At 46.2% G+C, this 27,002-nt stretch overlaps 2 protein-coding genes and 1 long non-coding RNA gene across 3 annotated transcripts; 2 read left to right on the forward strand and 1 right to left on the reverse strand.

The window, feature by feature from the left end:
• ift122 (intraflagellar transport 122 homolog (Chlamydomonas)) lies at positions 1-22,420 on the reverse strand. Its single transcript, XM_049018236.1, has 29 exons — positions 22,241-22,420; positions 21,695-21,761; positions 21,462-21,546; positions 21,262-21,340; positions 19,944-20,020; positions 19,729-19,795; positions 19,387-19,533; positions 17,788-17,863; positions 16,668-16,859; positions 16,026-16,164; positions 15,558-15,760; positions 14,522-14,659; positions 13,945-14,109; positions 13,544-13,741; positions 12,696-12,836; positions 12,077-12,130; positions 11,087-11,248; positions 10,385-10,551; positions 8,427-8,598; positions 7,943-8,045; positions 7,050-7,190; positions 6,835-6,932; positions 5,057-5,157; positions 4,196-4,361; positions 3,723-3,834; positions 2,762-2,893; positions 1,500-1,576; positions 832-996; positions 1-630 (listed from the first exon to the last, which is right to left on the reverse strand). Exons 1-29 carry the CDS (start codon positions 22,360-22,362, stop codon positions 544-546), a joined length of 3,633 nt encoding a protein of 1,210 aa, XP_048874193.1. The 5' UTR covers positions 22,363-22,420; the 3' UTR covers positions 1-543.
• Positions 6,056-6,664, forward strand: LOC125745398 (uncharacterized). The gene is made up of 3 exons (XR_007398664.1): positions 6,056-6,191; positions 6,284-6,375; positions 6,468-6,664. It is a non-coding gene; the product is annotated as an uncharacterized LOC125745398 (long non-coding RNA).
• On the forward strand, positions 22,420-26,797 carry mbd4 (methyl-CpG binding domain protein 4). The gene is made up of 8 exons (XM_049018196.1): positions 22,420-22,538; positions 22,946-23,576; positions 23,878-24,575; positions 24,803-24,871; positions 24,950-25,084; positions 25,257-25,406; positions 25,761-25,864; positions 26,147-26,797. Exons 2-8 carry the CDS (start codon positions 23,002-23,004, stop codon positions 26,219-26,221), a joined length of 1,806 nt encoding a protein of 601 aa, XP_048874153.1. The 5' UTR covers positions 22,420-22,538; positions 22,946-23,001; the 3' UTR covers positions 26,222-26,797.
• The last annotated feature ends 205 nt before the right edge of the window (positions 26,798-27,002 follow it).

Consider the following 27,002-nt stretch of genomic DNA (forward strand, 5'->3'; position numbering starts at 1 on the left):
TGTAACAAAGACCGAATATTTTATTCACAATCAAAGAGAAGTCATACATTTAGTTTTAATAGCAAAATTTCCATTTTACATGCCCTGCAATTAACAAACGCAGAAATACATTTGAACTTGTACATCAATCGGAGAACAATGCATGAGCATTGATGATGTTTAATATATAAAGACAGGCTGCTTATTTAACACATTAATGTACAAAAATACATGTGGGACACTCTATATTTACAAAAATGGCATATCACGTAAAAGGAATTTTGTAGAAAAAACACGCGTACGTGTCTTGTTCCTTATCTCCCTGATAAGTCCTGAGAAACCTGATCCGTGTAATCCAATCACGCTAATCAGCTAAAGAAATTTCATTTAATGGATAGTGATAATAGGGGGAGAACAGAGATTGCATGAGTTAGGCAATGACAATAACAACCATAATACCTATAATAAGGACAACAACAATAATAATAATAATAAAAATAATTGAATGGATATGATTCCAATAGAACAGGAAGCCACAATCACAGTCGCTCCACCTCTGCGCTCTCAGCTGGGCTCGTCGATGGGTCTGCGGCAGTATGAACAGCAGTTGTGCTGTAGAACCAGTAGCTCATAGTCCTCACTGTGAAACATCTGCCGAGAGGAGGAGGAGAAAGAGGAGGAGGTGGAGGAGGAGGCGGAGGAGACACCCTTAGTGGGGGCAGTCAATGTGCCACTAGCACACTGACGGCTCTAATGTGCCAGGATTTGCAACATGCTTAATGCAAGTTTAAGGGTCCCGTCAGACTCGCGGCGGGGTGCCCCTGTGTAGACGCAAGGGAAGGGCGGCGCTACCTGGAAGCAGGAGGGGCACATGGTGATGCTGACGTCGGGCAGGAGGGAGCGGTAGTACTGCCAGCTGAGTGGCCTGGGCCACCGTTTGATCAGCACGTCCCTGCGACTCATGGATCGCAGCACGGCCCTGTTCACCACCACCGGCACAAACTCCGAGCCACCTTGCTGTGAGCACAGGCACATGGGCACAGACACACGGACACAGGCACAAAGACACACAGGCACGAATATACAGGCATGGGCACACGGACACAGGCAGAAGGACACATAGGCACAGGCACACAGACAAATGGGCACAGGCACATGGGCACAAGCATATGGACACACAGGGACAGACACATGGACACAGCCAAACAGACACAGGCACAAGGACAAATGGGCATAGGTACACAAGCAAAGGCACAGGCACACGGACATAAGGGCACAGGCAAAAGCACACAGACACAGGCACACAGACAGAAAACTCATTGGTTTTCTTGTTCTTTTGTTTACTATTCCAGTCTGAGGGCTGTCTTATTTTCTGTCAAAACGTCAGATGGAAAATTTCATCTTATATTACGCTCTTTAAGATATTTTAAGGGCTTCAGTCATAAGCGAGCCTGCTGTGTACGATATGCCGGACGCATGACTCAGTGATATCTGGGCAGAGGGCTGCAGCTCCTGTTCACCTCAAAGCTGAGCTTTGCCATGAAGGGGTCGTCCTCAGGGTCACCGAAGCCCACGTCCATCTTCAGCGACTGGGATTCTGGCACCGTTAAGAACTTAAACTAAAACAAACGTCTTAAACCGGTGATAACTGCCACGCATGATTCAAATAACATTCATATTAACCAGCCGGAAACATAACTGTATAATTTCATGCATTCATTTGATAATAATTCTTCAGTTGTTTAACAAACTCAAGTACTCAAGCAAACGACTGCACCCCCAGCTGCACGACGCTGCAGGTACAATCTTTACATCTCTTGGCAGGTCCTTCGCATTTTGTTTACAATTAGGCCGTATCAACAGACCCATCAAGAACACAAGATTGCAAGTGGAGATGCAGATGCAGAGAGGTAATGAAGGGAACAGGGCCAAGATTAAGCGGTTCTGTGAGCACAGCACAGTGCTGGTGTGTCACATGGGCCGGGGACACATGAGGACAGCTCCAAGCCCCAAGCGCATGTAAACTGCGCGCTCATTGCTGTTCCCGAGATCTTCACAACCAACCAGACAGCTATACCAGCAGGGAACTGATGACACTGAACGACAACCAGTGGTCCCAGATCAGATTTCATCAGTAACTGGTACTTTCTGCTCCCTGAATAATAAATATTCATGTGTTGAGGCCTGGCAGGCACATTGACCATTAACACTGCACTGGCAAAAATGTTTCAGTCACGCATCAAGAAAACGGAGTCATTATCAGTAAACCTGATAGTGTGAAACCTTCACTATCTCTGGGTTTGCTCACTGTGAGAACACACCATGATGCCCTTGAGGGTGAGCTGTGTAATCTTACTAGCCAAAAAGGTTGTGGCATTAGGGCTGCTAGACAGAGCCACAGTAAACCTATTAACTTGGATGGATAAGAAGCCTTTGGGGGTGAAAGCTTACCACACCTATGACAATTAGAGCCAAAGGAAGGCTAACAGAGTTTAGCGAGGTACAGCCTGCCGGTCCTTCAGAGAGACAGGCCTCGCTGTAACACCCCGGGATCTCCATCCACTCTCTGTAAGCCATCCAGGAGCCTCAGGAGAGTCAAACCGAAATCTCACCTTCTCTGACCCAACAGCAGTCCTGCTGCAGACGGGCGCAGTATGAGAGGCAGTGTGGTCGACTGATACGAGTCCCTAGCATGAGGTGGAGAGCTTTCAGTGGTCACAGAGAGCTTAAGGCTTACTATATCACTAAGAGCACATCAGACCAAGGTTCTGAAGAAGGATACCGCCACTGTTCATCTCCTGCCACTGTGTGGGGGACCTCTGCTCCGTGCGGGGCACCTCCAGGTCGATGAGGGACACGGCTTCCTCATCACTGATGCCCTCCTCCAAGTAGAACTCCACCAGGGGAAGAACCTCTGCAGGCAGGAGAACATGTGTACACACAGATACACACAGATACACACACACACACACACACAAATACACAGACACAAATACACAGACACACATACACAGACACAAATACACAAACAAAAATCTCGAGCCGCAATTGACTGTAAGCAGCCCAACCAAAAGCCTCAAAAACAAGGCAGTGTTCAGTCTCTCCACATGAGCTGAGCTGGGAGAGACAGCAAAGCCACTTCTCAGCTGCCCACCTCTCCCGCCGTCACAGCGCCCGAGTGCCCCGAGGCGGGCCGAGGAGCGGGTATACGACGGCCCCCGTCCGCCGGCTGCGGCTGATCGGCTGGTTGCGAACATGCGGAAGTGGCACAGACAGACGCGTGTGCAATCATTCACCACAGGACCCACCATAACAGGCAGGGACCGCCACCCACCCGCGTTTAGCTTGCGCTGAGTGACACCACACGTGGCATGCGACACTCCAAGGTTCTCTTTAAATCTTTGCTCTAAGTTTCTAAGGCTTTGTCCGTGTGTCAAACCGTGTTACTTGTTTGTACTGAAAGCAGGCTCTACTTTCATTAATTTTACCCTATAAATAAAATAGCTGCAATCTGTCCTAAACAAAACTCTTCCTACATGCTCTACAAGCCTGTAAAACAGAAAAACAAAATATACCATTTGCACCTTAATTTTTTCGCCACTCATCCTAGTTATGCTATGTTCTGCATCCTTTTGCCCTTGATGATTATCTCGTCCAAAATGAAAAGGTATAAATTGGCAGTTTCGAGGTCCCCGAGGGGGAGGGCCGCAGCTGCGAGGAGGGTGCAGACAGGTGCTTCTCACCGTAGGACGAGGCTGAGAAGATGAAAGGCTGCCTGCAGTTGATGCACACGTTGCCCTGGATGTTCAGCAGGGGGTTGTTGGTGGAGCAGCGGTAGCACATGGGGACGAGGTCCTGCGGGGCACACACACCCACACACACACCCACACACGCAGACACACACAACCATGCAGACACACACATACACAGACACACACACACAGGTGGTGAAATTCGAGTCACACCAGCACCCACACAACATGACACGCACAGGTGTACAAAAGGACAAGGCTCTCGCTCTGCAGGCATGGAGGTGGCACCTAAACTGAATGGGTGACACCACAGACACATTCAGAGCTAAGATCCAGAATAACGCGGTGGAATGGCTGCGTGGGCTGTGGCGAGTGCGTTAATTCAGGTTGAGATCAGGGGCTGGGCACGTCGCCCAGCGTCCAGATGCCTGCTGGACCTTTCGGGGAAGCGGGGAGACGCCCACCTCGTTATCATGGAAGGGCTTGGAGCGGACGGTCAGGCTGCCCAGCTCCATGGTCTCCTGAAAGCGGGCAGGGACCCGCAGGCCCTGCAGCTTCTCATAGGCATGCCGGGCCAGTTTGAAGGCACCCAGAGCCTTGCTCTGCTTCGCCAGGGCGTACAAGGTGTTCCTGAAGCATCCGGTTAAGGAGCTACACTTCACGGTTCCTGGGGAGAGAACCTGCCTGTACTGCACCTTTTCTCATTAGCATTTGTTGAATTAAAAAAAAAAAACATAGAATCAGGTCAACCGTTTGATATCAATCAATTAGCTAAAATAGCAGTTGTCCTAATTCCTGGCCTGGTTTAAAAAGCTTTCACCTGTCTTTGCATGTTTAGCTTCTAGATTACTGCACCCCAGTCATGACCTGCTATTTAAATAATCAACATGAAGCCCACTTGAGCTGAAGAACTTTTAAAGCCAAGGAAGACGTCTAAAAAGCTTGAAGTCATATTCGAAGAGGTTACTTGTTTCAGGACAGCGTTCCCAGCTGAGCAATCGAGTGTCGGTAACTAGAGGTTCATCTTCCTGTTGTGTTCCTGAATATTGTGTTCATTTGCTGTACCCTGCCTTGGAGAACTGTTTAGCCTCCTTGGACACTATAGTGCAGCACACGATGGGTTACCATTCAGCCAGAAGAGCAGCCCAGTCTACTGCATGAGATGTGCCATAACGGAAGCATACATAATTAGGACGGATTAACTGAAGGATTAGCGTAGCGTCGGCCATCATTAATACGTAATGCACCAGGCATGTGGAGGCCGGCCGTTGCTATGGCTACACAGATGGCCAGCACAGCACCCACGGCTGATGCAGAAGGGATACACTTTGGAGATTCCCAGTGGCACCTCTTTGGTCAGGTTATGTAGGAGAAATCTGGAGATATTGAAGAGCGTTTCAGGGAGATGGGAACTGAAAGGTTCGTCCTGAAAATAGCAGAGGGGAGAAACACGTGTTAGCCTTGTCTGTTTTCGGTTATGTACCGAACGCTGGGCCAAACAAAAGGCTTACATTTGAAAAGACAGGCATGGTTAGTCACCCTCCTGGACGGAGATGTGAGAGGGAGATTTTTCCCAGCCTTCAATTCCCAGATGAGGATTTCATCACACAGTGCCATGATGGGAGAATAGTGGGAAGTAAAAGGGGAAGGGAAATGAGCGAGTATTTGGGATCGTGTGGCATACCGCTGGACAGAGTGAGAAAGTGCGTATGTGTGATCTTACGGTGTACCGCTGGACAGAGTGAGAAAGTGCGTATGTGTGATCTTACGGTGTACCGCTGGATAGAGTAAGAAAGTGCGTATGTGTGATCTTATGGTGTACCGCTGGATAGAGTGAGAAAGTGCGTATGCGGGATCTTACGATGTACCGCTGGATAGAGTGAGAAAGTGCGTATGCAGGATCTTACAGTGTACCGCTGGATAGAGTGAGAAAGTGCGTATGTGTGATCTTACGGTGTACTGCTGGATAGAGTGAGAAAGTGCGTATGTGTGATCTTACGGTGTACCGCTGGATAGAGTGAGAAAGTGCGTATGCGGGATCTTACGGTGTACCGCTGGATAGAGTAAGAAAGTGCGTATGCGGGATCTTACGGTGTACTGCTGGATAGAGTGAGAAAGTGCGTATGTGTGATCTTACGATGTACCGCTGGATAGAGTGAGAAAGTGCGTATGTGTGATCTTAAGGTGTACCGCTGGATAGAGTGAGAAAGTGCGTATGCGGGATCTTACGGTGTACCGCTGGATAGAGTGAGAAAGTGCGTATGCGGGATCTTACGGTGTACCGCTGGATAGAGTGAGAAAGTGCGTATGTGTGATCTTACGGTGTACCGCTGGATAGAGTGAGAAAGTACGTATGTGTGATCTTACGGTGTACTGCTGGATAGAGTGAGAAAGTGCGTATGTGTGATCTTACGGTGTACCGCTGGATAGAGTGAGAAAGTGCGTATGTGTGATCTTACGGTGTACCGCTGGATAGAGTAAGAAGGTGCGTATGCGGGATCTTACGGTGTACTGCTGGATAGAGTGAGAAAGTGCGTATGTGTGATCTTAAGGTGTACCGCTGGATAGAGTGAGAAAGTGCGTATGTGTGATCTTACGGTGTACCGCTGGATAGAGTGAGAAAGTGCGTATGTGTGATCTTACGGTGTACCGCTGGATAGAGTAAGAAAGTGCGTATGCGGGATCTTACGGTGTACTGCTGGATAGAGTGAGAAAGTGCGTATGTGTGATCTTAAGGTGTACCGCTGGATAGAGTGAGAAAGTGCGTATGTGTGATCTTACGGTGTACCGCTGGATAGAGTGAGAAAGTGCGTATGCGGGATCTTACGGTGTACCGCTGGATAGAGTGAGAAAGTGCGTATGCGGGATCTTACGGTGTACCGCTGGATAGAGTGAGAAAGTGCGTATGCGGGATCTTACGGTGTACCGCTGGATAGAGTGAGAAAGTGCGTATGTGTGATCTTACTGTGTACCGCTGGATAGAGTGAGAAAGTGCGTATGCGGGATCTTACGGTGTACCGCTGGATAGAGTGAGAAAGTGCGTATGTGTGATCTTACTGTGTACCGCTGGATAGAGTGAGAAAGTACGTATGCGGGATCTTACGGTGTACCGCTGGATAGAGTGGTAGACATGGTAAAGCTCAGCCAGGTGCTGGAAGCGCTGGAATTTCTTCAGCATGTCCTCCTTCTTGCTCTCAGTTTCTGAGACATGAGACAAATCCAGCTGACGAACTGGATCGGCTGGAGCAGACTGGTAAAGGCTTTTAAAAAGTTTGAAGAATAAAGTGCGTAAATGGAAGGCAGGGGTCGCCCTCCTACCTCGAGCGATGTCCAGGCACTGCATGGACAACATCCAGTAGTAGTAGGCGGCGTCATTGAACCGACTCTCCACCACCGCATTGTGGGTCAGCTGCTCCAGGACTTTCACGGCCTCATCCTGCCACCCAGCCTTGTGAAACGCTGGCAGGAAGAGGTGGTGTGGCGGGAGGCGTTAGCGGCAGGCTCTGGGCCAGTCAGGCTGAGTCTCAGAGTGCCCCCCCCCTCGGCATCTACCATAGTTTCCAGGGCACATGCAGAGCATGCTAACTGCTCATTTGTCAAAGTGTTGACTTGTGAAACATAACCTGATGCATCATCTTTTCAACCTTACATTCCTCAAATGACTGCTTCCATGAGTCGCATGGCGATTTCATGAGATCGGAGGAGAGACTCGATGCATGTCGGACATGGGAGTAAATTACGGGGGGGGGGGGTGAAGGGGTTGTCATACTAATACAATCCCCCAATAATCATGTTTCCACCTAAATGACTGGAGACCTCAACCCCCCCCCCCCCACCCCCCAATGTTCAAACCAAAGTTACGCCCTGGATGCCGGTGATTCAAAATCGTCCTAACAGAACATAGAGCAGGCAGACGTGCAGCTCATCCAAATAGGTCCCTAATAAGAAGCTGTCCTGCATCACTGCGCAGTCTGATGCAACTGCATTACTGTTTTGAGGTATGTCAGGAGGCTGGCGTGAATCAAGATGACAGATATACTTCATCTAAATGACATTCAGTCCTGTTGAGGTTCCCACACGTCACTGCCAAAGAACTAAACAAGTCATGTTTATACATTTAAGTGTAAGTTGTAATTACACAGATAATAACGTCATTCCGCAGGGAGCCCCGGGGTGGGCTCATGCCCAGAACACGCCTCTGACTGGCTCACCTTTCTGTGCTTCCTCAAACCGGTCGTTCTCTGCCAGCCACTGTGCATAGGGGACGTAAACATCGTTCTTGAACTGGGGATGCTTTTCCACCAGCTCAAACGCCTGTGGAGTGACCGTACAGACATGTTGGCCCTACACATTCTCTCACAACCCGCCCCCCCCCCCTCCCCCACCCCCGCTGCTCCACACGGCTCTCTCCCAAGAAGGCAAGGGATCAAAGAATCAGGGCCTGGACCGCAGACAATGACATACATTCCAGCCGGCTTCCACTGACCTTCTCCAGTATCATTTCCTAGAGAAACTCTAACAAATATTCTGGAATATACATTTAGAAAAGTTGAGTTCCTTCCTTGTACAGCTACATTAAGCTAACTCTGTCTTTCTGATCGGAGCTGCAGGAGGGGCCACATGAGACACAAGAAAGGGGGAGACGCTTTATACAGTAAGAAGTCCCAGCCCGCAGGTCCGAATGGTACTCCTCACCTCGTCCCAGTGACATGTCTCCACGTGCAGCAGCACCAGTGCCCTCAGGTCTCCCATCTTCGAGTAGACTTCTGCTGCATAGCCATGGTGCTTTAGCCTCTTAAAGTGGCCAGCGCACTTGGCAAGTGGCTCACGCTCTGCCTTATCCAGCTTCCGGGCAAAGTCAATCAACCTGGGGGACAGCATCAGTGTCAATCAACCTGGGGGACGGCATCAGTGTCAATCAACCTGGGGGACGGCATCAGTGTCAATCAACCTGGGGGACAGCATCAGTGTCAATCAACCTAAGGGACAGCATCAGTGTCAATCAACCTGGGGGACAGCATCAGTGTCAATCAACCTGGGGGACAGCATCAGTGTCAATCAACCTAAGGGACAGCATCAGTGTCAATCAACCTGGGGGACAGCATCAGTGTCAATCAACCTAAGGGACAGCATCAGTGTCAATCAACCTAAGGGACAGCATCAGTGTCAATCAAGCTAAGGGACAGCATCAGTGTCAATCAACCTGGGGGACAGCATCAGTGTCAATCAACCTAAGGGACAGCATCAGTGTCAATCAACCTAAGGGACAGCATCAGTGTCAATCAACCTGGGGGACAGCATCAGTGTCAATCAACCTGGGGGACAGCATCAGTGTCAATCAACCTGGGGGACAGCATCAGTGTCAATCAACCTAAGGGACAGCATCAGTGTCAATCAACCTGGGGGACAGCATCAGTGTCAATCAACCTAAGGGACAGCATCAGTGTCAATCAACCTGGGGGACAGCATCAGTGTCAATCAACCTGGGGGACAGCATCAGTGTCAATCAACCTGGGGGACAGCATCAGTGTCAATCAACCTGGGGGACAGCATCAGTGTCAATCAACCTAAGGGACAGCATCAGTGTCAATCAACCTGGGGGACAGCATCAGTGTCAATCAACCTGGGGGACAGCATCAGTGTCAATCAACCTGGGGGACAGCATCAGTGTTAATCAACCTAAGGGACAGCATCCCCATCAATTGGCTTGCAGATGTACATTATGAGTGCATTCATTTTCAGTCAACTCGCATTATCAAAGGAGTGACAATAATGCCGCTCCCTCCCGCTGAAGGATGCCATGAGAGCATTACTGTAGCCCTAGCTGAGGGTTATTACTTTATTCTGCAAAAACACACGGGTGTGTATTACAGCACTTCAGCAGCCCGTGCCGTCAATCCCCCAACAGCCTATGGATGCTCGCTGTCTTGGCTGGATGCCATGGGCTTTCCCCATTGTGTTCCATGAAATGCTCTCCACGGCTTATTGTGCAAAGTGGACCTAAATGGAGGCTATTCTCTTTATATAAACAAGCAAGCCCTCGGCCCAGCACCTACAGCTTGAGCCGAACTTGCTCTTTCCTTAGCAATTTCTTAATATTTGCATAGGTTTTGGCCAAACTAGCCCTGGCTCTGTCTTGGCAGGATGTGTAAGGAAGTGTGACCGGAGTGTGCCCGAATGCACAACAGTGAGAGCCAGCGAGTCGGGTGTGAGTATTAGCAGTCCTGATAGTCTTATCCTCATCCTGGGCGGCTCCTCATTCCCATGACTTCACCACAACTTCTGACCAGCAGTTCGGTGTAAGAAATGACAAGAACACAGAACAGAGCAGCCCAGAGGAGTGCAAGTCAGTAATTGTCACTGGCTCCCCAAGTCTATCAGATGTGTCACTGCATACTGAAGGGTTAAAGCTACTTAGGTGTGTTGAAGAGTGTGTGTACATAAAGCTGTTACTATCAAGCAGAAACAAATTTTGAAAAAACATCCATACAAAAGTGTTAAATTCCTAACACACTTCCTACTGTTTAAGGATTCACTGGGGCCCCCAGCAGTCCAGGGCCCGTAAAAACATTTATGTTCCCTCCTCCCCCTGAAGATACCCCCCGGTGGACCCTCCCCTGGCCCAGAGGGCAAGGCACACGATGAGCACCCACATGTCCACCCAGCCGTGCTCCCCGATGATGTCCACAGCCTTAACGTGCTCCCCGGCCGAAAGATACATCTCAGCGGCCGCCCGGGGCTCGTTAATGTTGCGCGCCCAGTCGGCCTGCTTGCTGATCAGCATCCTGGTGTCCTTTGGATCTGCGGAGCCCAGGAAGTCCTGCATGCATCAGAGAGCAGGGATGAGATCCTGCTGCTGGCTGCAAATAAGCCGCAGACTTCGCCCCAGCTAGAGTTTTCAGCTTTTATTTGTCACATATGCAATCATACACTGTAATTTTTGTGTAGTGAAAAGCGTTTCCACCTACTTCATGAACCTGATATATATATCAAATATACATACAGGGGCAAAAGGCAAGATGGGGCACCATAGACCAGACCCCGTAAGAACCATCTGCCCCCATGAAGCCTCGGGAGTTACAGACAGACCCCCCCTCTGCGATAAGGAGCACGGGCTGTAAAGCAGACCTCACCCATAACCCACATATTTTCCCATTAAGTCAACAGCTGATTTGGTGTAAGAAGTCAGCACAGTATTCGTGTGTGGTGGCCGGAATAAAGGGGAACAGAACATGGAAACCAAAACAGAAGAAGGTCAAGCAGCTTAGCAGGCGTGGGGCATGGGCTACAGGGGAGTGAAGGGCGATGTTCACCAGGGGCACCTGCGAGCACAGTGTGGCTGGTCCCCGCCTCACCTTGGCGTACTCGAACATGCGCAGGTCCGTGTACATGCTGAGGGCACGGCCCTCGTTGCCCGTTTTTTTGTATAGCTTAGCGGCCTCGTGGAATTTGCCCTGGTAGGCATAGACATCCGCCAGGAACAGCTCGCTGTTGCTCTCCCCTCTCTTCTTCCTCTCCTGCAGATGCGTCGGCGAGAACAAATGCGAGCTCCGTTACGGCGCTGTGTAAGACACTAAGCGCACAGCCTCACCCCACAACGTGTACACATATGACAGTCAGATAGGCGCCCCCCCGAAGGGAAGGCCACCCTCGCTGTGCGAAAGCAGGTGGGCTCATGACTGCGGGGAATGGCTCATCTCTCAACTTACACTAAATGCATATCATTGACAGGCATGTTTTACTGAAGAAAATGGCTGTCTTTATTTTCCCAATGCTATTCTGGTATCTCTTATACAAGGGATGGAATGTCTGTCTTTAAAAAGCTGGTAGGAATCCTAAGGGGATGGAGGAAACAGGGGAAAAATTCCTTTTTTAATGTGTTTCTGCTCGGGGTCCAGAGTCTCTGTATTCTTGCATATTTTCAAATAAAGCTGGTGACACCACAAGCAAACTACAAACACGATCAGTTTTGTTACATATAAAAATATAAAGTACAATGTCAAAAAATACTACAAAAGCAAAGGTACTCCTGCTGGGACCAGGCTCATCAAATAATCCCCCGTGCCTTTTATCAGTCAGACATGTGTTATTACGCGGCTGGAGCCCAGTCAGACAGGACTTACTAATCTTCACAGGGACGTAACCCAGCCTGCACCGTCACAGGCTAAGACCCGAACCGTCCTTAAACTGGAACCCATTACCTACCGGGGCCATCTGAACATCTGCTCTATTACAGTGCTGAACATTTTCACACTGTGACTTAAAATCAACGCTGCATTAATAAAAAGCATAATGCAGTTAAAGGCAGCCCCATGAACAGCGAATTCCTTCCAGAGAGCACTTACCTCGATGCTATTTATGAGTTCCAAGTAGCGTAGATCACGGACACGGATGAATGCCTGTGGGGGGGGGGGCACAGAAAGTGAACATGCTCTTCTGGGAGGGATCCGCTTTCGCTGTGTTAAGCGAGCCGCCATTCATACTCTCTGAGTACTTTAGGGATACTCATTGTAATGTAACCCTAAACTCCCTCAGCGTGTACTTCACTGAGGCGGGAAGAGTATGAAAGTGGCGGAAGAGGCTGTGGGCGACGGCTTAAACGAAGAAACCGAGCCAGGATGCATCTACGCGTTTATAGTGAGAAACAAATAGGGTCCCTGGCAAAGCAAAGCATTTAGGCTGAAATTTCTAGCCGTCTCAGTGCCAATCAAATTACTGATTGTCTGGACGGACCGGCGGCATATTAAAGAAAAGGCTCAGCACTGCCATCTAATGGTCATCTGAAGTACTTCGGAGAGGGGTCCATTGAGGGAAACTAAATGGAATGGATTTTCGATAAAGACATTTTAATACATAAAAGGAAACAAATTCGCTAGCAGTGTTTCACCAGAATTCTCAGCAGTAAATTGATCAGTTGAATGACTTGGAAACAACGTGTACAGGGAGCACGGGAGTGACACGGACCTTTTTAGCCGTGTCAAAGTCTAGCCCCTCCAGGGCCTCTGTGGCCAGGTCCCTCCAGTCGCTGTCGGTCACCCCCAGGCAAGCAATCTGATAGGCCTCTTTGTAAAGCTTCCTCTCCAGGTACTGGTACATGGGAGCCGACTAGAAGGCAGAGAAGAGAGATTTCAGCACCCATTCCTTCACCGTCCCAACAGGACTAACACTAGAGAGATTTAAGGGCACCCTTCCCACATCAAGAATGCTGTAGAGAGAACATCTAAATTGGCACTGATGCCTCAGTGAAATCCTGGCGTGTAGCCGAGGTGTAGCAGAGAATTTGTACATTTCACTCAAAATGACAGACACAGACACACACACACACCCACACACATGCATAACCTACTGCTTAACCAATCCCAGATACACGCAAAAAGCTAGACATTCAGACACAAACAGACAAACACATCCATACTAATGCAGTCACATCTGGCCAAATGCTCCTCAGCACACACAGCCTGTGGCTCGGCTCCATGAGCCGGTGTCCTGGCTCTGCTCTACGTGTTGCCAGCACTCGGGCACCATGAACGAGTTACTCATCTCTCCTTCTGGCAGTTACTCGGCGCTACAAAAATACCCATGTAGAAACAGAAACCTAGAGAACTGGCTTCCAAGACTGCTACCATGGCAACTGAAAATGGCTGCCCTTTCGGGGCACTGTGATAAGATTTGAGATAGATGAGGAACAAACATGACCCTGAAATGTCACTTAAATTTTAACAATTTCTCCAGGATCAGGCTGGCTTATCTGGCATGACGATGATTCGAGAAGTGGACTTCCGCTTTGTCTCTCAGGTCCGATCTATCGGTACCTGCGGCACCTCCACCGCCGACATGGAGTAAACGTGCAGGCAGAAGATCTTGGAGCCGCTGTAGCCGACCACAAAGCCCTGCAGCTTCTGCTGGTGCACGGGGAAGTTGCTGGCCTTGATGTTGAGGTGGCCACTGCCGGAGAAGCAGAGCATGTCCTCGCACTGTGTGTTCCAGGCCACGCTGTTGGCATTGGGCTCCTGAGTGGGGGGTGATGAGGAGGGTAGGAATAGAAAGCGATGAGATGCCGTCCACACCGAGAGAAGCCCACCTCGGTGCCTCATGTGTCCTTTCCAAGACATCTTCACAAGTGCGTTTCTGAATATAGCCCAGTCTCACAGTATAGAGTGTACCATAGGTTAATGTTTCCTTCCTAGAATCGGTGGCTTTAAAAATGACCTACCTGGAAAAGCAGCTCCTTGGTGTGGATGTCATAAACCAGGCAAGTGCTGTGCTCGTCCACCACAGCCAGCTTGCTGCGGGAAGCGCTCATGTCCAGGCAACGGACAGAGGTGGACTGCTTCAACAGCGTGATGGCAAACGGGTTGTCCACAAAGATCTTCAGGATCTATAAGAATAGGATCAATGCAAAAGCCACTAGTAAGCATCCTTGGACGCCCTTTTGTGCACTGATGGGCAGCTTTGCTTCTGTTGAGGACACTAGATTACATGTACACTCATTAACCCACATTCAAGGACTCCTAATATCTACAACACGGCTACATATTTTCAATGACTTACGCAAGCATTAAAATTAAAAAAGATTTCAATCCAAGTCTATGAAGACGAACAGATTTTTGTTTTAATATGCATATTATATACAATTATATACAATGAAATATACAGTAAAATCTAACAAGACCCCCCCACATCTGGTGAAGCTAAATTTTACAGCAAAATAAAAAGAAAGAGTTGGCTTTCCGCTAATAACACAGCATGTGAAGTGCTGCTATTCCTTGAATATGGAAAGAAAGACCTACGGCTCCATTCTTCAGGCCCACCAGGAGCCCCTCTCTGCCAGGGGGGCCGCCGATCACCTTGATGTAGCGGATTAAGGATTCCATCAACCACTCCTTCTCTTTCACACTATTGAATGAGAGACACTGAAGCCTCTTCTCCTGCGTGGGAGAAGGAGACCGGGTCACAATCGCAGTGCATCCATGCACTCGGGGAACATGCGCCTCAAAATATTACAGAGCAGTTCGGCTTTACTTTTTCAGAATATTTTCTCACATGGAATGAGCCAAACTGAAGCTACAGACAATCGCAAGACAAAGTGCTTCCAGTTCTGCAGGTCCTAAGGTTCCCTTATACAGTCTGCGATATAACAAAGCCATAGAAATAGAGCACAGATGTGGCCTTTAAACTGGTAAAACATTGAGTGTATTTCTATTTCTGTACTTCCTGAGGGAGCACTGCAACAACACGACACAGCCGGCCAAATGGAATGTTTCTACAGCATTTTTCAAAATATGTAATGTCAAACAGAGGAGATTACTTTGGGCATGTGTTTGCAACTCACAGCAGAATTCACATAATGTACTAATAGACTACGGGTTCCTTCAAGCATGCGCATGAAAAAAAAAACAATAAATAGTGTTGAAACAATTAACTGGGGTTTGTAAGTGGCTCTGCTGGGTACTTTTCCCAACCGGAGTCCAATATCCCAGACTACAGTGGAGATCTGGACTGAATCGCGCGTGGACTGCCAAAAGGGGCCCCTAGTGGTGGAAAAAATGGGCTTCATTCCATGTGTGGAGAGAGAGTGAGAGAGATGCAGCACTCCATGTGCTTATGAGTTACTGGTTAGCAGTGGCGGGGGCTGGCCTGCTCATTCTGTTAGCTTTTTGATCTAATGCACGCTGACACTTGGCGGGCAGGTAAACATAAGAGCTCCTTGCTGCCCCCTGGCTGGAAACATGGTGGCCTCGAACAGACACTGTTGTGAAAAGCGAACTTTCAAAAGCCTTTATAAAGGTTTCCAGAGGTATAAAGGCAGAAGCTCAGCATGCCGACCTGGCAGAGGATGATGTGCTGGGAACAGACCACCAGCAAATTGCACTCAAATCTCCTGTTGATCTTCTCCTTCACGCGATAGTGCATGTCTGATGAATCGTCCGAGTAGAGTTCGTAGATGAGGATTTTCTCAGGCAGCTGGATGGCCAGGCGGTTCCTGTAGATGGCGATCTTCTTCACCAGCTCCCTGCACTTTATTCTCACTGGGGATGGAACAGGAAGCCTCCTTCAAACACAAGCATCTCCTACGCTCACCAGGATTCTGTATAAATCATCCATGCTACAAAATCTCCATGACAGGACTTGACTACTGCAGCATCTCAACTGGCAAGCTGTTCCCACAAAGCATATTGCTAATGGTAACTCAGCAATGGAACACAACCATAAAATAGGCTTCCCAAGTTGAAGGATACTTATTTGCACAAAATATGTAAATCTGAATTAGATCCCTATGAACACGGACGTTACCCTTTTGCTCGGTGATGAGATGCTGTACAATGACGTCAGTCATGCTGTCCCTGTAGGCATATCTGTCTTTGTAGAGACCATGAACCGTGCTGAAGATGAGCTGGTAGAAAGCGATAGTCCCGTCCTGGCACCCCAGCACCTGAGAGACACACAAACATCTCGTAACAGCTAAATTCCCAACGTACCCAAAACTGCTAAATCCATGAAACTCAGATACTGGGGTCTAGGCTCCTCCCACTGCTCCCTTTGTGGTTGGTTGTGACAAGTGAAACAGTACATGAAAATCAAAGGCGGGCGGGGTGATGAACCAACCACAGGGCATCAGAAAGGGCAGCCAGTCTGCATCCCAGTGTATCAGGCCACACGTAGAAAACATGGCAAGGCAAGAAAACCTACAAATCTAAGCTAAATTTAATGCTAAAAAAGTCTGCCATCATTATTAACAGAAGTACAGCTTATGACATCCATTCACCTGAACTGATTTATCCTGATTCAATTATCCCGATTAAATCTAAACCCAACTGTACAAGAATGGTCCTAACAAAAGCACGTTTTATATTAAGATTCACTGCAGGAACTCAGAAATACACCAATGTAAACTCAACATCGAGTGCTGCTATAAAGCCTGTCAAGAGAACGCACCACATAGTTGGAATCAGGTTTGACTCTGCAAGTCCAGACCCAAGAGTTCTGCTCCCCAATGGTGCCAAGGCGAACGCCATCTTTGGTGTAGAGGGAGGCCTGCTTGTCAGAGCCGCCCATGACAATATACTCGCCCTTGGAGAAGTAACTGACACAGCATGGATCGTAATTCAGGATGCGGTCCTTTCCAATCTGCAAGCAAATGAATATTATATGTTATTTTTAAAAACCTAACCACAACAAGCTAAAGGAATAGAAAGCCAGAGCATGTCTTTGTGTGTATCTGCGTTTTACACTCACACCGAACCCCCAGCTTAACCCCAGACTTTGCACTGTCTCCTCAGCTCTCCTTTGTTTATTTTCTAATGCCACGAAAAATGACATTTTGGGACTTACACTGCACAGCCCTCCCCTCACAAGCCCATTTGTGAAGCGGAATATCAGCTCTCCACTCCACACACCTGTTTCCCTTCAACTAAGACATCATGGGCTGACACTCTATGTTATTTCTGGCTTGAAACAGGAAAAGCCATTTGAACTATAGGCCCACATCCTTTTTAAATGACTCCCCACTGACACCCCAGTAACCACAAAACATCAAACCAACCTGACAGCTAAATACAATAAGTGATGCTGGTGGACATTAGCACTGAAGATAAAATATGGAGTGACATATATCTCTTTTAAGCTTTAAGCTAAAACAATAGTTTGATAGACGAAAAATTATTAGTAATAAATGATTATTTTATCTATTCATAACCAATTTGTAGAGCCCACCATGTGGAAGTAGCTCTGGGCTGATATCTTGCTCAGGATTGCAACAGCTGCATCCCATGAAGACTCCTATCCGCAAGCATGTCAGTCTTTATCTGTGTAACTCCTGACACCCCTGTGACCCCCCCCCCCCCCCCACCCCCCGGCTGGCAGGGCAGGCCGTGCCGCCATGCTGCTTCATAAAGGGGTTCTGTCAAGCTCTGAGAGAGCGACCATCGCTGGATCTGTGAACTTTAAAACCACCTGAGCCCCCACCCCACACAACTGACCTACCAGCACCCATCCTTGCCGGCTGTAATTCAAACATGTGATCAGATGTGTCATCACCGCCCCCGAAGCCTTTTACCTGCTTCCCGCTGAGCTGGTAGAACGACAGCCTCTGCCCCCAGTCTGCCACTGCCAGGATGTCGTTGTGTTCATCCCTGCATGAGGCCCAGAGAGATGCTCCTCTGTTCACCACACACAGGTTGCGCCGCATGTTTCCTGACCATTACATCAGCTATTCACATCACAGTCAGGACCAAGCAGCGTGGCACCAAATGCCCACTGCTGCACCAATAAAGCGATTTAGCATCTTTATCAAACTCAAGGCAGGCTTTATTACACTCCAATGAGGACATAACTTAGCTTAACACAGGCCCTTAAAAGTCTTTAAATACATCTTCCAACCATGCTGACTATAATGCATGTGATACTTAACAGAGTTTGGTCACCCAGGGCTCTCCTCATACAAATATTACTTCCCCCATCCAATCATTTTCCAGCCTCCTACTTTTGACAGATGTTCCTTCCTGCATCTAAAATGGGCGAAGCCAATAAATACTCTTCTAATGAATATCGAAATATAGCGAATGACACTGTGCAAAATCTGTCTGTCACACTATACTAAATGAGGCCCTGCAGTCTGATTTGACAGACGCCTCCGGAAGGTCCCTGTGGCCCATGTGACTCCATGGGACCTATCACTCTCTGCGCAATATGCCGTCAGGAGTGTCTCCGGCAGGCTGCCCACCTCGATCGCCGTGGTCTCCACCACGGAGGACAGCTGCATCATACAGCTACACAGCACCATGCCCCCTCACACCTGATTTAACTGCACCTATGACAGCCCCACAACCTGCTGGGGATAACACATCTACTCCACCAGTACACTCTCCATAAATTATTCATAGGAGATGCTGGCCCTCTGCACACATGTGCTGAAATCTTCTGTATTTCCTGCATCATTACATCTGAAGCTCTAAAAACAGATACAAATATAAACAACTAAGACAATTCATGTATGAATTTATTAGATATTCTGAAGGCAAATTTAATGATGATTTAAAGGCTGGCTGTTGTATGTTTCCCCTTGTATTGATCCACAAACATAATCTGTCATTTCAGAACATGCTAATTGATCAAAAATCCATCCATCCATCCGTTTTCCAAACCGCTTATCTTACTGGTCCGAAGGACGGGGAGCCAGCCCATCGCAGGGCACACATGCACACCTACGGGCAATTTAGTAACTCCAGTTAGCCTCAGCATGTTTTTGGACTGTGGGGGGAAACCGGAGTACCTGGCGGAAACCCCACGACGACATGGGGAGAACATGCAAACTCCGCACACATGTGACCCAGGCGGAGACTCGAACCCGGGTGCCAGAGGTGCGAGGTAACAGTGCTAACCACTGCACCACCATGTCGCCCCCAGAAATCCATTAAATGTATTATTTATATACTCTAAGCAAAGAACATGCTAATCGATCAAAAACCCATTAAATGTATTATTTATATATTCTAAGCAGAGAACATGCTAATTGATCAAAAATCCATCAAATGTATTATTTATATACTCTAAGCAGAGATAGAGCCAAAAAAAGAGAAAAGCAAAAAGATGTCAAAAACGAGCCTAACAGACCAGTTCACAATACAATTCATGTATAATAAATATGGCCACATACTTTGAGGGATTCCAAGTAATTGACCAAATAGGAGATGAAGAACCACCAGGGCGCTCGATTTTCACCTTCTCCTCCCCATTCTTGTTGCGGATGCTTACCACCCCATTCACCATCCCCAAGGCAAGGTACTGACCGTCATTGGTCCACCTAAAGTCACATGACCACATCAGCGCACACTGAAGTCGTTGCTGCTTCTCAAATGGAACGGTCAACAAAATCACAAAGAACTGCAGTAAAGAAATTCACTGTGTAGTTACTCTATAAAGTATTGATTACTTCTGACTGAAAACACAAAAGGAGTGACCTGGACAACTTGGACTATAAGTAAAGCCTAAAACTCACCCACAACACGTGATCTTGCTACTGACTTTGTGCTTGGATACAGACTTCTGTTCTGGAGACCACAAACCTGAGATTAAACACACAGAACACGCTGAATCAACTGCAGAGTTACATTTCCTCTGGTTAATTATGTTTTCTCTATATAAACTGAAATAAGATTCCTGTCCTTTATTCCGCCGCAGAAAGGTAGTGAAAAATAAATCCCATTAACTTACCAAAATCCCCCGAAGAGCAGGAGGCCAGCTGGTGTGTAACAGGGTTGTAGGCAACACACTGGATTGAGTCATTGTGTCTGCATCAAAACATAATGTAACCTTATGTAACCTTGGTTTGTCGTATTTTATTTTCATAATTCCCCATATAGTGGAAATTAGCATCAATATTACCAGAAATATCTTTATTTTCATTCACCGTGTATCAACAAAATACTGCATGTCAAGGGTTCCAGTGGGTTTTGGCTTACAAGGCCACTGTGACCTCCCTTTGATCCTGTACTGGATACAGGTTGTAAAATGGATAAATGGATGTTTGCGATCAATTTCCACAAAAAAATTCAGTTAATTTTAGCCTCTGAATTCAGTTATTTCAACGTTCATGAACAATAAACTATTAATCCAAGAAATTAGAGCAGACTCTTTATCTGTTTATGAATTTTATTTTTAAACAAATCTTACACTCATTAGGTACTTTATTAGGTATACCTAATAAATAAAAAATATATATATAAATAACAATAAATTATTATTATTTATTATGTTCAATTGATTGATAAAGCAAATATTCAATCAGCCAATCATGCGCCGGCAACCAAACGTACAAAGTCATACAGACACATGTGAGGAGCTTCAGTTAATATTCACATCAAACACCAGAACGGGGAAGAAAGGCGATTGAAGTGACTATGTACGTGGCAGGGTGGCTGCTGCCAAATAGGCTGGTATTTCAGAAACTCACAATCTACTGGGATTTTCATGCACAACCATCACTAGCGTTTACAGAGAAAGGGCTGAAAAGGAAAAAGCATCCAGGAAGTGACGGTTCTCTGGGCAAAAACCCCTTGTTGATGGCAGAGGTCAGAGATGAATGGCCAGATTGGTTCAAGGTGGTAGAAAAGCAACAGTAACTCACTTGTTATGCAGAAGAGCATCTCTGAATGCACAATATGTCAAATCTTAAAGCAGATTGGCTACAGCAGCAGTACGATGCTGTCATGTCAACAGGGACCAAAGTCTCTGAATAATGTTTCAAGCACCTTGTTGAATCTGCACCATAAAGAATTAAGACAGTCCTGAAGACAAAAGCAACCCAGTACCTAATAAAGCGGCCAGTGAGTGTATATAGTTTCAATATTTGGCACTTTAAAATATTTCAGTTATTAGTATCTTTCTCACCGACTTCTTTGCCAAGGTCTACATATTTAAACACTACTCCACCTGCTGGTTCAAATTTAATACTGCATTTTTAATTCTCAGAGGACATTAAATGTTAGATAAATAAAGCAGACTGCTGCAGTGATGGAAAAGCCTCACTCACGTGTATTTCAAAATGCCTTCAAGCTTCGATGTCCAGATTATTATGCTTTTGTCCGCTGACCCAGAGGCAAATCGTTTTCCTAAAAAGAAAAAAAAACAGATACTGTATAAAGCAGAATACAGTCCCCCAGAATACAATATGCCCAGTTTTGAGGTGTCATACAGTTTTTTTACAGCAATCATACAGCTGGGAAAACTCACCATCTTTAGCATATGCTACACAGTACACTGTATCCTTGTGTCCTTTCAGGGGTTGTATAAGTGTTCCATCAGATGTGTCATACACCTGCAATATCAATCATCACACTCATTATCAGTCCTACTAAGTACCGTTTATACTGGCTGAACGTAACAAAACAGCATAAGGTATCAAGCAAAGTGTATGAAACTGATGCAACAACAGATACACAGAAACCGAAAAATACAGCACATACCAGCACTCGGTTTCCGGCGGCTACTATTAGCTGACTTCCATCGGGCTTGAAAGTGAGATCGTAAATACTGCAGAGAAGCGTTACTTTACTGTTATCGGTCCTCGCATTCCAATCGTCATTTATATTTATTGAAAGAAATAAGACTTATGCCAAAGTCGAACAAGAATAAAAGAGAAGCATGAGTCATACAACATTAAAATTACTCCTGTGATCAAGTAACGTAAATACATATCATTTGTCAAATCATTAATTTATATAATTCATGTTATCTACAGTTGTTATGCGTGCCATACTAACATGAGCATATTGAAATGACAGTATCTAACTATATTGATCATAAAATACAGTTCAAACACAGTAATGCTCGCATTCGGCTAAAGAATACAATACATGGATTATTTTAAGTATGACATTTGGTTTACCTCCATATTAGCTAAATTCATTGGTAACAACACCGCCACGACAACTGTAAACGATAGTTTACATAGTAACGGCCGTTGCTAAGAGGCCTAGCTAAATCTCAAAAGGGAAAAATACGCTGCTTACCACTGCTCTACCTTGTCTCGGTCATGTACTTTATCAATCCATGTGGGAACAGCTCTCATTATGTGTTTTATTGTGTGTTTTGTCACTTTAATTATGTAGCTCCGGTAAACGCCACACTTCATCAAACGGTGACCATCTTCAGCGCATGTTTACCTAGCGGCACTGCCCGAGTCTGCGCAGATGGGTTCACTCCCGGAGAGCTCTGCGCATGCGTAACTCGAGGCTGTCGTCAAACCAGCGCGGAAAGTGACAATCCGATGGCGACTGACATGCAATTTATCGGATATTGTTGTATATAGTAAGTGCAGTGTTCAATTAATGGACTTTTCATATACCAGATGAATGCAACTTCCTCCCAGCTCTAAAGATCTTTACATAAATTAATATCGAGATACCGATTGTTTGATTTTAGTCTTTTTTCCTTGCATGGCGGAAGCAACCTGCGGAAACTGACAAGTATATGTCCTAGTCGTTCCTGGTTAACAACATTAAGGCATCAAATCCCACAGTGTCTTTAAATGAATCATGTTTACATGAATTTATTTTAACGGTTGTTTTTGACGTTGACGTTGCAAATCGTAAACTAATCAGAATGCGACTGGCAAGCATGGAAGTTTTTTTGTATTCGGCTATAAAGATGCAGATAAATCCGATTTATTTCTATTATTAATGTTGCTATGTGATTATCTTAATGATTTAATACAGAAGTTGAAGTAACCTCTTCCTGAAGTGAAGTGAAGTTGAAGTGAAACGGATGCCCAATGGCAGACAGTGAGCAGAGGACCAGCATCAACACAGCTTGTGTAGACAAATTTGCCAGAGATGCAAACTGTATGGAAAGTGCCGAGTGTAGTACAGACACAGACTGTGTGGAAGTTACTGAGCTTAGTAAAGACACTACTACTGAGGCCAGTAAAGATAATGACTGTATCATGTCTGTTACAAACCGCGTAGAAATTACTGACCACAATATAAACACGCCTTCTTTGGAAATGAAAGAGCCCAGTACAGACACAGATCATGTGGAAATGAATGAGCCCAGTACAGACACAGATCATGTGGAAATGAATGAGCCCAGTACAGACACAGATCATGTGGAAATGAATGAGCCCAGGACAGACACAGATCATGTGGAAATGGATGAGCCCAGTACAGACACAGACCATGTGGAAATGAATGAGCCCAGTACAGACACAGACCGTGTGAATTTCCAAAATAATGGAAGCTGGTGTGTTGGAACTTGCCAGTGTCCTACAATGCCAGAGGGCTGGCTGAAGGTACTCAAAGAAAGGAAAGCTGGGAAGACAGCAGGAAAAATTGATGTTTATCTAATAAGGTATTGCCTTAATAATAATTTTAACTATTTGATTGCTTTCTCTTGATACTAATATTATATAAAAAAACTAATTGCCAATGACAACATGGTTAGCCAGTACAGAGAGTTCTATTTAACAAATGAATTTGACACTGTTTAAGACAAGGTGGTCTAATGGGTTTTATCACCATAAATTTTAAAATTGCATTTTTATGTCAGTGATGCCATCTAACTACAGCAGGAGTGGATGATAATATCTACCAAACTGTAATGGAAACTATAAACCATTTTATCTGGTGAACTGACTTTGTGTTACTTATAGTCCCCAGGGGCAGAAGTTCAGGTCAAAGGCAGCACTCAGAGCTTTTCTGCAAAAGAGCAAAGATCCATATCTTAAAATAGAAGATTTTGACTTCACTCTGCATGGGAATAGTCCGGTGACATCCAGCGGTTCGAGAAGGGAAAGGAGTCTGAAGCGTTTAAAGGATACGTCTGAAATCTCCGCCCAGGTGTCTCCGGCATTGCCTGTGGACAAGGAGAAATGTTCTAGTGGAGAAGTCCAATCCAAGGGCAGCAGGTCCAGATCAGGAGGTAGATGCAGTGGCAGGAAACATTTAAATCTAACACCCGAGAAGCCACAGCTGACAGGCTGCAGCATGGGGAATGCAGGAGAAGCTGAGAAAAGCAACAGCGAAAGAGGGCATCTCTTCGTGGAGACGCCTGAGCTGCCCGTGGACACCTGCATACAGAAAAAGACTCGGCTGAAGGAGAAGCTGTTTAGGCTGACATGCTCCAGCCAGCAGAAGGACGATGCGTGTGCGGAAGCTCAGAGCCATCGTTCAGAACTGAGCCCTTCCCCAGATCGTGCAGTTTCAACCGGCGATGTACATCCTGAGTTTGTTAGCGGCCCTGACATGCAAACAGAGGCTGAATCTGCATCAGGATTGTTGCATGAAAAGTTGCTGTCAACCCCTATGGCCACCAGGGGGAGCTTAACACCAAAGAAGCTACCCGAGAGCTGTAAGAATCCATCTTAGTATCACCTGATGAACATGCAGTGTAAATATTAGTGCCATAATATTTTATGGCAATATCACCCTATGAATAATCTCGTGACTAGTAATTTATAAAGCCATGCATAAAATAGAACTTTCCTTTTAACTTTCCACCAGAACGTCCACTTCGAGAATGGCCTTGAGTTACAATCTACAGTGTGACATAATGCCTGAATTATATGTCTTCTTCAGGTCCTGGATTAAAGACTGTGACAGACCGAAAGAGAAGTCCCTACTTTAGCAGAAAGTCCATTAGAGATGGTACGGTCGCCATCCTGGGGGTGTGAGCCGTGGTCTGCGTGGCACATGCTTTTATCTCACTGCTTACCCCCTCCGCAGCACCGACCCCCCCCAGGCGCAAAGCCTTTAAGAAGTGGACCCCACCTCGATCCCCTTTCTGCCTCGTGCAGGAGACTCTCTTCCATGACCCCTGGAAGCTCCTGATTGCCACCATTTTTCTCAACAGGACAAGCGGTGAGCACTTTCAAGGCACTAAACTGCATGTAGGACTTTGCTTTTCGAACTGCATTGTGTTGTGTGTTTTTTAAAGTATGTCTATAATCATTTTCATTATCTACACCTTCATTGCTTAACGTCATGACACTTCAGTGGTCCTATTCCTCATTTCTGGTCCATTCACCAACAGGTAAGATGGCCATCCCGATGCTTTGGCAGTTTTTTGAGCGTTATCCTTCCCCTGAAGTGACCCGTGCAAGTGACTGGAAGCCCTTGGCAGAGCTGCTCCAACCTTTAGGCTTGAATGAACTAAGAGCTAAGAGCATCATCAGGTTTTCTGGTAAGACACAGAGTCCTTACAGTTATCTGTACTTCACAGCATTTACAGACTGACTGATGGATGTACTCAATCACATACTCATTACACTACTCAATACTGTTCTCAATTGCTTATTTTGGCATTCAGATGTCCTCAGTACTCATTTATGTACTCATTCAAGTACTCACTCGTGGACATATATAAGTACTCATTCAGGTACTGTTGCCTGGAGTGTAAGGCCATGTGTGGCTCAACGGGAAGGTCGGCAGTTCAAATCCCAAGGCTGACAGACTGCTGCTTCCACTGGGCCCTTGAACAAGGCGCTTAACGCTTATCACTCCGAGGCTGAACTGGTCTGATGCTGCTCTTTCGCAGATGACTACTTAAACAAACAGTGGCATTATCCCATCGAGCTGCATGGCATTGGGAAGTACGGCAATGACTCCTACAGGATCTTCTGTGTTGAGGAGTGGAAGCAGGTAAGTGGACACCATTCAGAGAAAAACACAGCTTATGTCTGCCTTCTTCAGCAGTGAACCAGACGAAAATGGGTCACCTTTTCAGATCATCTTATGCTACAACAAATGTCCAGCTTCTATGCGAATGAGATGGCAACAGATGTGAAACCGTGCCTATGTTAGGTTTGGGGGTTGTTAATGTCCTGAGTGTCACGGTATACAATCCACACGATTGAATATTTTTCATTGAGTCATACAGCAGTTCTTTAGGACTATTTAATCAGTTTCAGTCTCTTTTTTTAGGTCCAACCTCAAGATCACAAACTGAACAAGTACCACGCGTGGCTGTGGGAGAACCATGAAAAGCTGGGAATTTGAACTTTGATGGGACCCCGAAGACTCATTCAACTTATATACTTAACATTTAAGAAATGAGAAATGTATGTTTTAAAAAGTATAGGTTTTTATCAATGAAATAATGGCTTTATAAATCATAATACTTTGTTTGCTTCTTTTTTGTTGGATGAAAAATTTTAAAGGTTTGCTAAAATATGTATGGCATTAATAAATTGTGGTTTAATATTTTAACATGCTTTTATTCTTTAGGATGCATTTCTGTAGTTAATAGTGACAGTTCAGACTAGAATTGGTACTTTGTAAGAAGGCAGAGGCAGTCCGATGCCATCTAATCCAGTGATGTGATCCTCGTAGAATTTCATTCAAGCTTTTGTATGTCACAAATCACTTGCCTTTATTTTTTTGTTTATTAAGTAGCAAGTGCGTGAATTGTGACTCACATATCTTGCTCCTCAGAACGAGTTTCACCAATATGTTCATTAAACAGGACAGTCAGTCCTATAAGCCGGAGTTTCCCTGGGGAACCCCAGACAGTCCATGTTTTCGCTCCCTCCCAGTGTGTATATTCAGCATAAAAATTAAAATCCATTAACAGTCTTCTCTCATACTTGTATCAAATTGAGTCAATGAGCCACTAAATATGTTACACAACTTTTTCATCATAAGCAGCAGTATACTTCAAAATTCTGCCCCCCCCCCCCAATTTTACATATAACTTGCATATTCAGTGGCCCCTTGGGCTGGGCCCCCCTGAATCTGCCAGGCTATCTATGCCCCTCCGACTTCTCAGTCACAAAAATAA

This window comes from Brienomyrus brachyistius, chromosome 6 (assembly GCF_023856365.1).
Source record: "Brienomyrus brachyistius isolate T26 chromosome 6, BBRACH_0.4, whole genome shotgun sequence".
Classification (NCBI taxonomy): domain Eukaryota; kingdom Metazoa; phylum Chordata; class Actinopteri; order Osteoglossiformes; family Mormyridae; genus Brienomyrus; species Brienomyrus brachyistius.